At 50.0% G+C, this 10,818-nt stretch overlaps 1 protein-coding gene across 1 annotated transcript; it reads right to left on the bottom strand.

The window, feature by feature from the left end:
- Positions 1-5,876: 5,876 nt before the first annotated feature.
- IRF2BPL (interferon regulatory factor 2 binding protein like) lies at positions 5,877-8,825 on the bottom strand. The gene has a single exon (XM_015825418.1). The coding sequence runs from the start codon at positions 8,823-8,825 to the stop codon at positions 6,660-6,662; it is 2,166 nt and encodes a 721-aa protein (XP_015680904.1). The 3' UTR covers positions 5,877-6,659.
- Between the last annotated feature and the right edge of the window lie 1,993 nt (positions 8,826-10,818).

The raw sequence follows: 10,818 nt of genomic DNA, 5'->3' as shown, positions 1-10,818 counted from the left end.
GGAGAAAAGGCAGATTGACTGCTTGAAATCTTAAGTAGATCAAAGCTGCAAAAATCCATACAACCACTAGATGGTATCAATGAGATACACAAAGACAAACTTGAACATCTGGATTTTGCAGCTCGGATCCAGCATGAAAGGTTGGTCGAGTCAGCCAGGAGAACTGAGCCACCTCAGAATGTTCCAGCTTCCACTGGGTGGTCTTTTGTCCTCTGGAGAGAACAAATATCATGTGGCACTAAGGCTTCTTCAGCCCTGCTTTGCCCCGATGCAAGCCAGTAGACCAGGAATCAAGGGCTCATGCTCTGCAGCACGGAGAACTTACCCAGCTCAAGGGCCCTCTCAGCAAACGGCATCTGCATCCACCGCTACCAGTTTTTTTTTGCTCCCGTACAAGGGCAGCTCCAGGCTGTTTAATTTTCTAAACCAGGGGTAGTCAACCTTGGCTCTTTTATGACTTAGCTGGCTCAGGAATTCTGGGAGTTGAAGTCCACGAGTCATAAAAGAGCCAAGGTTGACAATCTAAACCAGTGTTTCTCAACCGTGACAATTTTAAGGCATGTGGACTTCAACTCCCAGAATTCCACAGCCAGCAATTGTCAAGGTTGAGAAACACTGATCTAAACCTTCTTCCCCAACCACAGGAGAAAAAAGAATTTCCCTTTCCCATATATTGGACACAACTGTCACCTACACATACACACACCCGCCTCCATCTGCAGCTGAACCTAACTGTAGGACACTAACTACGGGAAAGGCCGCGTCCGGATCCAAAGTTAATCCGGACGCGGCTACTATTCTGCCTCCTCCCCTTTTTTTTGCAAACCAAGCCTCTGGAACAATGGAGGGGATGTGTGCCACCGGCCTTTCCCTTCCCACCAACAGAAGCCTGAGGGTACAGAGGGTGACAGCGTGGAATTCTGCTGGGCTCCAGCCAACCGCGCAGACTCTCTGTGTGTCCCCATTCCGAACCCGCCTGTGGGTGGCTGGAGGCCGGGGGGTCACGTGCCTGTCTAGTCCAGGGGGCCCCGTCTAGTGGCGTTAATTCCATGTGTCCGGAGGCTGCGGTATTCTTCTAGGCCAGTGGTTCTCAACCTGTGGGTCAGGACCCCATGTGGGATCGATCGACCATTTCACGGGGGTCGCCAAGCAAGGCTGTCCGCCATTTTTTTTGTCCGCCATTTTTTTCCCCTTTTCTGGCGGGTGCCTTACCTCCCTTGGGCTGGGCCAGCTGGTGGTCGGCCTGCTCCGTCTCTGCCGCTTGCCAGCTACGCCTCGGCCGGCGCAGGGGGTGGAACCACGCATGCGCAGCGCTCCCGGGCAGGGAAAGTCCTCGACTTACGACCGGTTGGGTAGTCCTCGACTTACGGCCGGTTTAGTCCTCGACTTATGACCGGTTTAGTCCTCGACTTACGACCGGTTGGGGTCGTGGCATTAAAAAGGTTGAGAACCACTGTTCTAGGCCGCCTCTCGCAAGCTTGGCTGTGCAAAGCAGCCAAAACCAGAACGAAGCTGGGTGGAATTTGCCTCCCTGTTCTCTTTCCCCGCCCGCCCCCTTATCCTCCCTGCTTCCTTGGTCAAAGCGACGTTGGAGCAAAGGAGACTCCCGTTGAGCTTGAAAACAAAAGAGACCTTTAACCAGCTCCAGGCGTTTAGCGGGTCTGGGAAGGGATCGCGACCAGCTGGGGCTCGACATCACCGCTCTGGCTAGGGAGGGGAGGCGGAAGGCAGAAAATCCCATCCAGACTGACTTTCTCTTCAAGAGGAATCTCTTAAAGAGAAATAATTTCTCTTAAAGGGCATCTTTTCTTTTTTTTTTTTCCGGCAATCGGTCTCTTCCAAAATGGAGGACAAGAGCGAGCGTGTTTGGGGAACTAGGTGTAGCTCCTGCGGGGCGGGGGAGGAATGCGCAATATGGATCAAGGGAAGGCTTTTTGGGCACGGCGCCAGCTTCCTCCAAAAGGTCGCAATGGGCATGCAAATGAGCGGCAAGGCTGCTGCATCGCCCGTTTGGCAACGCCTCAATCCGAGACATGCGCATTTTACTTTGGCTCGCACAACCGCAGCCGCCGAGAGCTGGAAAACACCGAGTTGTGCAAGAGTACAACCATCAATCACAGCTCTACCCCTTCCGTGAAGTACAATTTTATCCTTTCTGAAAATGTGCCCTCGGGGGCTCTAGTAGCTGTTTCGATTTGCTTTCCTCCCACTTTTTTTTGCATTTGTGCTTTTGGGCCGATTTCTCCCTTTTGGTTGAGTGTCTGAGTGAGAAGGTGCGAAGACCCCCTCAGGGGCTTCCGAGCGCCAAATTGGGGAGGGGTGTGTGCAGATGTAGAAGGTGAATTTGCACCCTAATATCCTTGCGTCGCGCACGGGGATGAGGGCAGCCTATGCAATCGGTAAGATTAATCTTGACCCATCAATCTTTCCTTCTTTTTATTAGGTGGGGGGGGGGAGACTCTGGCTCGGAATTCTTTTTTGGACTTGGTTGCAAACAGATACGAACCGACCCCGTCCGTTCTGAAGGATGTCCAATCTAGAAGCCAAACTACGGAACCCCCTCCCGTGATTGATATTTACCCAAAGCCTTCCTGAAAACCTGAATTGCAACAAAAGCAAGTCAGCTGTGACCCCCCCCCCCCTTCCCATCCGCTAGACATGTAGCAATTCTTGGCGAGGGAGGAAAGAAAGATACGAGGGAGCTTCTGTGAACTTAATGCAACTTAGTATTTAGGACTCCTGTCTTTCTCCATTATTATATATTTTTTTATCCTGCCTTTATTAATTTAATAAATAACTCAAAGCAGCGAACATACCTAATCCTCCTTATTATCCCCACAACAACGCTGTGAAGTGAGTTGGGCTGACCCAAAGTCACCCAGCAGGCTTTCATGCCTAAAATTGGACTAAAACTCAACAGTCTTCTGGTTTTTAGCATGGTGCCTTTATCCACTACTAGACCAAATTGCCTCCAATGTCGCAATGCTTTTCCATGAACCTATAGCCAGCCTTGATGACTTGGACAAGAAGATAATGAAAGGCAATCGCCACTTATTTGATAGGAGAGATGTAAATTTAAGTTTCAGGCTGCAATGGGAGAATTGTGGCTCAGAGCCAAAGAGGAAGCTGTGTTGCTGTTGAAACTTTGACAGTCAGCATAATAGCAACAAAGCCAGTCTTCTAATTCAAAGCAACAGGATGTGTCACTTTGGCACAGAGAAAAAGTTCACGGAGGCCTAATATAAACATCTCTCTTGTGAACAAGGGGAGGGAGGGCAGGACAGAAAGGTAGCCAGTCAGGACTCTTGCTAATTGCTGTTTCCATGTAATTTAGTCACCAACTTAAAATGGAAACAAATTTTCCCTTCAAAACAAAAGGCAGAAGAAAAGCAACCTTAAATAAAGAAGAATTCTGGGTTACGGTGGCAGACACATTTTGGAAATAGTGGGACAAGCCAATGTTTATAGAACTTCATCTGCAGCTAAGCAGGTTTCACTCAAGGGGTTGCTTTGTTTTACTTTTTGCTTTAGGGAGAATCACTAAGGCCACGCCTCCTGAACCCCCACCTCCTGCTGAAGGGGGGGGTGAATTAGCCCTTCCCTCTTTACTGCAGAGTTTGGGTTTTTCAGGAACTCCCTAGCTCAGGAATTTCTGCCACTTTTTAAAATGTTTTCCTAGTGTACATGTTCAGCTTGTATCTCAAAAATCCTAAAGCACTTTAGTAGGTAGCAAGAGATAAAATGTTAAAAAATAATCTTGGGCTTAAAAAAATAACTTTTAAAATGGGAAGAAAACACTACAGAGCAAATAATGAAATTTCATAGAAAGAGTACAGTAGAGCAGAGAAGAATAGAATAGAATAAGTCATGCTGATGCTGTCATCTGTACATAATGTTTAAAAAGCTTCAGCAATCGTTTAAAAGGTTCATTCATTCTGACTAGCTCCTTAATGGATCAGAGGAAATGGAAAGTCACATGGTTACAGAAAACCTTCATACAACAAATGCCGTCTAGTTATGGTTAATTTTGTGACAGTGCTACAATGCACTGCAATCTTCTTTCTCACATATGCCAGTCTCTTGACAATTTCCTTGTCAACAGAAGCAAGATGGTCCAGGAGGGATAAACCAGATTATTTTGAAAAATATTTTTAAAGAGGGAAATCTGCAAGTTAAGGATCTTTGTAGAGCATTTGCTACAATGCATTTAATTATCTATTTCCATCAAAACTATTTCTTACGATATATCCATAAGGTCATAAACAGTAAGAATTGAAATGGATCCGTAATCCATTATCTACTATCACGATATAAACAAAAAGTTTAAAGTCTAATGCACATTTGCTGAGAAATAACCTCAATGGGGGCTTATTCCTAAGAGGCAAATTCAGGATGGCATTATTACATTACTTGTATTGCCTCCTGGACTACTCTTTTATTCTGCAAATTCCAATAAAATAGAATCAGTGTGGACCAATGCCATCTTAAAGAACTTTATTTTAAAAAACAAAAATGTTTAATTGTCCATGTATTCATTCCAAACTGCAATCTGTATTACAGTACTGAAAAGCAAATCTCAAAACAGTGAAGATACTCAGCTGTGAAAATCCAGATGCATAGCACAACCCTAAAATACCTAGCTTTATTTATACTCCCATCCTGAATAGAAACTGTAGTACTCACACCAAATACAAGCCCAAAGGCCAAGAGGGCTGTTTTAAAATGCTTCCTCCCATCTGTTTTTCAATGGGCCAAATGTGTAAATGCTACTGGCTGCTGGTAACCTGTAGTACAATGGACTGGGGCCACCTCTTCATTCATACTACAAAAGCATTGAAACATCAACAATGTGCTGTTTGTTTGCATTTCCAGCCAGAGGGGCCTGTGTGTTGATTCTCCCTGCTGATCTGATCAACTAGCAGGCACTTTACCACACCCAGATCTCATGAAAATGCAAATGTCACTTCTGCAAATGTAATAAAAAGAATAATTGCATTCAAGCACTGCCAGGAGGAATACTGTTCAGTCTAATCGTTCTGCAATTAGTAACTATTTTAGGGGGGGGGGGACAACCATTGACATTCTATATGTGCATGTAAGGAAATCAAGCCTATTTTTAGGGTGAAAATATGGGTATTAAAACACATGCGGCTTTAATCTGTACCCTCTCTAATCTCCTCCCCCCCAATAAGATTTGGTTTCTATTATCAATTGCAGAAGACACTGGATGCTCCCTAACACAATCTAATCTTAGGACATATATTTAGTGTCAAATAAATCTTCATCGTCTTCAGTTAACAATGCTTTTTTGTATGAAAAAGACCTTAACAAATTGCAATCTAGTTTAGTGTAATCCCTAATTTATATCATGGATCTTACTCCAGAGAAGCATATATGACTGCAGCCAATGAAGATAAATCCTACTCCATACATTTGGGACAGTTTCTGAATAAACCCAGGGAGGATATCTCCCTGTGCATTTCTTTTTTTAAAAAAAAACACTCTATATAACAAAATCCTTACAGCTGTAGAATTAAAAGGGGAAATGACACACACACACACACACACAGAGAGAGAGAGAGAGAGAGAGACAGAGAGAGAGAGAGAGAGAGAGAGAGAGAGAGAGAGAGAGAGAGAACAAGAAAATGCTTAGTCAGCAGCTGTCCTGTAATATTAAAAGGTGAAATGTAAGTAGGCACAGTGCCAGTGTCTAGATAAGCTCAATAGTATCATTCTCCCTTGTGTGTGTACAATGGCACAGAATAAGATAGAGAGAGACCTGTGGCAGAATTAAGGGTATTCAAAAAGGTCAGCACATTTTGTTCTTTCTGTTGTTTATGCACTGGGTAAAAAAAAAAAAACCCTTACTCAGGAACTATTAATATCAATTGAATTTATTACAATTTACTAAGCTCCAAGGCACATTACAGTGTTCTGTTAACTACAGAAATGTATAAAGGACAAACAGAGCATGTTTTCCATTTACAGCAATTTTGCTCTAGTGTTAAAAAGCTTCCGTGCATCAATAAAGCCAAAACAAAAACAATTAACAAAACAAAAACATGATTTAGATTTCTCAGATCAATAGAAAAAAAATGAAACTTTTTACAAAGTTGCAACAAAAAAGTCTCTCCTATATTACCCTACCATGTTGCAAAAGAATAAAAAGAAATAAAAACAGGAAAGAAAAAAAAAGTGAAATACTAACATTCTGGGGCTGTAAAACATAAGCTGTCACCATTTTTTGTAGCATTTTTTTAGGCATGACACTGGCCCTGGCAAACAAAAAGGGATATTTTCTTTTTCTTTTAGAGGAGTGCATACATTTACAAAAATACACACCGCAGCAGGTAATTGCTAAAGGTTATTTAACCATGTACCTAGCCAACACACTGTCAAAGAAATGAGAAACAGGTATTATATGGTGACCAAACAATATTATATTCTGTTTTAACAAAACAAAACAAAAAAGAACAGCTCTATCCTTCAAATGAAGAAGGGTACATACCTTTGTTTCAAAATATAGAAACATACGACGAAAATAAGATCTATACATAAGACTAAACTTTTTTGTAGTATTGTCCCATGTGTTTTGTTTTGAATATTCACAATTCTACATCTTCAGATGGCTGAACAGCATTGGATTTGCTGTTTTGATTTCAAGGGTCTCTCTCCTTTTTCACTTTCACATCCCCAGCTAAAATGGTCGCAATTTCACCCTGCATAAATGCCCAAGGTACGTTGGAACCTACTAAAGGGCATTTCTCTCCACTGGGGCAATAGACTTCACCAGTTGCCCCCTGAGCCTTGATACTCTCCCGAGAACAAGGGAAGCAGAACTTGTGACTGGGCACCGAAGGGCATTGCACAAAGTGTGTGTCTTCCAAGCGTTCGTGGCAAATGGTGCAGCACAGGGGTCCACTGTTGGCCATGGGCGAGTCTGGAATGTTTTGGGGGTGCACTTGGTCCATGCCAGGATGGGTGTTGGGGGGTGGAGGGGCTACTTGCAAGTTCAGGTCCCCATTGCGGGAAGCCAGGCGACGTTGGCCTGGCACAGAGGCAGGGGACACTGGGCTGCTGCTGTTTCTCCGGGTTGAGGTGGTCGAGTGCACAGAACTGCCATCCTTGGGTGAATGGGCATTGCCCAGGGTATCAGCCACTGACATGAGTGCAGCCATGGGTGACTGTCCATTCTGTGGGGCTGATTCAGGTGGGGTGGTCCGGTTGGAATGAGGTCCCAAGGGTGGTGGAGGTGGTGGTACTCCACCAAAGCCACCTGCAGTCATGGTGAGCTTGAGTGCCTCACTCTGGCTAGCCATCCACTGCTGTCGCTGCTGCTCATCGCTCAACTTGAGGCTACCCTCCGATGCAGAGTCCGATGGCTCTGGAGAGGCCTTCCTCTTGCGCAGGCCACCACTGCTGCCTGCACTGCTACTTCCCCCACCAGGCCCACGGCTAGAGGCTGGCCCACCTGACCCCACACTAGAGGAGGAGGTAGGGACCCGGGGTAATGAGATAAGAGTAGTGGGCAGCATCGGGCAGGAAGCATCAAGGTAGGGCTGGGGTAGCATATCGGCACCCACCATCTCTTTGAAGAAGCGCACTGACTCGGGCAGCAGGTCACCCAGGAGACGCCAATCCCCCGAGCCATGCTTCTTCTCATATTCGAGGTACTTGAAGCCTGAGGAGAGGCCACGGCCAAAGTCTTTCATGCAGTCTTGGTACATTTGCTTGGCCACACCTGAGGCGCTGGAAAAGACCGTGCCAGAGCCACTGGGATATTCGATGAACAGCTTTAGCTCATAGTCCAGTCCAGGCTTGGAGACAGCATCAAAGGCAAAGACGCGGCCCAGCAGCGCGTGGTCCTTCTTGAATCGCACTTCATAGGGTGTGCAACCAGCCAAGGTCAGCAGGGTTTCGCGGACCAGCTTTGGCTTGCTGGCCCACTCCTCGGCACGGTTGCGGAGGCTCTCGCTCAGCTCTCCCAACGCCTCGGCGTTACGCTGCTTCTCCTTCAGCTCCCGCTCTTGATCTCCACTGCTTGACACAGAGCCGGGCCTCTTCCCACACGGGTCCCCGGAGGAAGAAGTTGAGGAGGACGAGGAGGATGAGGACGAGGAGGATGAAGCTGGGGGGCCTCGCGGAGGGGGCAGGGCCACCCCAGAAGCGGCCGGCCCATTGAGCAGCGTCTGGGGCAAGAGGTTGGGCGGCACGTTCAGCTGGGCCCCGCCGCTGCCAGAAGGGAGACCACTCACCAGCCCGCCGTGAGCGCCTCGCCTGGAGGAGGAGGAGGAGGAGGAAGAAGAATTCGGGCTCTGACGATTCAGCTCCGGTGGCCCGTCATCCGGCGCTTTGGGGAAACCGTTGGGTCCGCCCAGGCCGTTGGGGAGGCGGCCCGCGTGGCTCCCACTCAGGCTGCCTGGAGGTGGCGGCGGAGGGTACTCAAAGCGGCCCCGTGGCTCGCTAAGCCCGTAGCGCTCTAGGCCCGAGGGGGCTTTCGAGGAAGCGGCATCCACATGGTTGAGCCCCTGAACTGCCGCCGCCGCCGCCGCCGCCGCCGCCGCTTCCTTGGCCGAGAGCGCGACGGCTTTGACGCCCACCGGAGGCGGCGGTCCTGGCGAGCGGCCGTCCTGGAAGCAGCCGTGAGCCCGCTTGAGCTGCCGAGCGGTCTCGATGACAAACTCGATGCGGTCTGCGCCCTCGTAATTGACGCAGCCCCGGCAGACGGGCTCGCTGAAGTCCCAAATCATGGCCCAGGGCATGCGCGGCAGGTCGCACAGGTAGCAGGACTGCCGCCGCGAGGACGACACCTGCGCCGCCGACATGGCTGCCCGGCGAAGGGGCTCTTCTCTGGCCTCTGTCCTTGCCTTCTCCTGCCACCCTGAGGGAAGGGGAGCGGGGAACAATCGTCCAGGCTTCCTTCTTCCTTGCTCGCCTTTTACCTGGCCAGGCGGGAAGCTCTGCCAAGAGTCCTCACGGGAGGGCCGGCGGGCTGAGTTCCCCCAGCCGCTTCTTCAGCCACTTCCCGGCACTTCTTCCGACGGCGTCTGAAAGCAGCGGCTGTTCTTCCCCCTCCCCCTCCTTTCTCCTCCTCCTCCTCCTCCTCCTCTCACGGTGTAGGATGCGGGAGGGAGAGGCAGTGAGGGAAAAGGCGAGGAGGAGGAGGAGGAGGAAGGTGGGGGGCTGAGAGGAGCCGGCTACCTGCTGCTTGACCCAAGCGGACCACTCTCCCGGCCGTACGGTGAGGCGGCTGGACGGAGAGAGACTGAGAGGGCGCCCGCACCGCTCCGGGAAGTGGGTGCGCCTCAGGTTGGCGGCGGCGGCGGCGGCGACATCATGACAAGCAGCAGGGCCACCAGGTCGCCTCACATCCTCGAGCGCCCCTCGGCATTCGACGTGGGGAAAGCCCGAGAGTCACTCTGGACGGCTGCTGCCGCCGAGTCTTCCAAGCGCCGCTCTGCCCCTCCTCGCACGGCGCTCCATCCGCCTCTCGCTCCTCAGTTCAGATGCCACCTGGGTGGAGCGCTCACGTCACGGCGGGGCGCTCGCTCGCTCGCGCTCTCCCCTCCCTCCCCGCTTCCCTCCCCCTGCTTTGGCTGTTCCCCTTTCTCGCACTGACTGACTGACTGACCGACTCACCAGCTTCTTCTCCCCCTCCTCCCCCCCCCCGTTCCTCTGGGTGGAAGGAGGGGGAGACCACTTGTTCCACGGCTACTGCGCAGGCTCGGCACTCTGCCCATTTCCTCCTTCCCCTTCCCCCCCCCCCCCCCATGTGTACAACAGCTGAAGCAAGGCGAGCTGCTTCTTGGAAACCAAGGAGATTCTCTCTCTCTGACACACACACACACACACACACATACACAACACACACGCTGAGTCTCTCATACGATGTCTCATATTCTCTCTCTGACATGCAGGCTGTGGGCTGTGTTTGGAAAAGTAAACGCTGGGTTTCTCCCTCCCCCTCCGCTTCATGGCAGTTTCCCCCAAAGCAAACAGGCAGCCAGAAAAGCACATGCGGAAGATGATGATTGCGCGTTCCTGGCCCAGTTTTCTTGCTTACAAACGTATCGGGTTTGTGTGTGTAAAGGGGGCGGGAGACGGCTGATTTGGTGTACAATTTTCCCCCTTTTCCGTTTTAGAGGCTGGGTGGGATTCGCGGGACCCATTTGCAAAGGCTGGAACGGAATCTTGCAAACCTTTTAGGTCGCAACCTCTTCATATTTTGCAAAGCTTACGTTCCCTTCTTGTGGTGAAGGTTAGGGGTGCTGCGTAGGTGTCTACCGAGCGTAGTGGGAGTTGAATGAATTTCATTCAGGATCCAAGGCTGCAAAGAACTCGTCCCTGAGGGAATCTGTCTACATCACCTCCCCCAAACGCTCAGCTGCAAGTCAACCGGGCTGCCTTTTTTTTTTTTTGCTTTGAAGTAGCTGCTCCGCGTTTTCTTGTCCTCGGGAGAAATGCAGTTATACCCCAGCATAGCCGCGCTCGGAGAGGCTCCTTGGCAGCCGCCTGAAAGCTTAGCTCCCCTGGAGCAAGGGAAGAGGGGCCGATTGCTTGGAATCTGGCTTCAGCCCTCCGTCCTTCCCCTCCCCCGGCCTGCAAAACCCGACTCGCTGCCTGCCTGCCTGCCTGGCCTGTACCAGCTCGGGTTGCAAAGGGACCGGCCTGCCAGGCGTCCCTGGGCAGGCCATCCAGGTTGCGTCACCGACTTGCTCCAACCCTTGCCGAGTAATGAACTGTCCTGGGTGAGTCAACATTCCCCAGAGTGAAGAAATGGTGCTGCCCGCGGAGAAATTGTAGCATATTATGGATGGG

This window comes from Protobothrops mucrosquamatus, unplaced genomic scaffold, assembly GCF_001527695.2.
Source record: "Protobothrops mucrosquamatus isolate PMUCROS unplaced genomic scaffold, P.Mucros_1.0 scaffold2627, whole genome shotgun sequence".
Taxonomy (NCBI): Eukaryota; Metazoa; Chordata; class Lepidosauria; order Squamata; family Viperidae; genus Protobothrops; species Protobothrops mucrosquamatus.
This window is presented reverse-complemented; position numbering and strand designations above follow the sequence as displayed.

Bases quoted from the DNA above. Each gene is read 5' to 3' on its own strand.
- IRF2BPL (XM_015825418.1), bottom strand. From the start codon at position 8,825: ATGTCGGCGGCGCAGGTGTCGTCCTCGCGGCGGCAGTCCTGCTACCTG.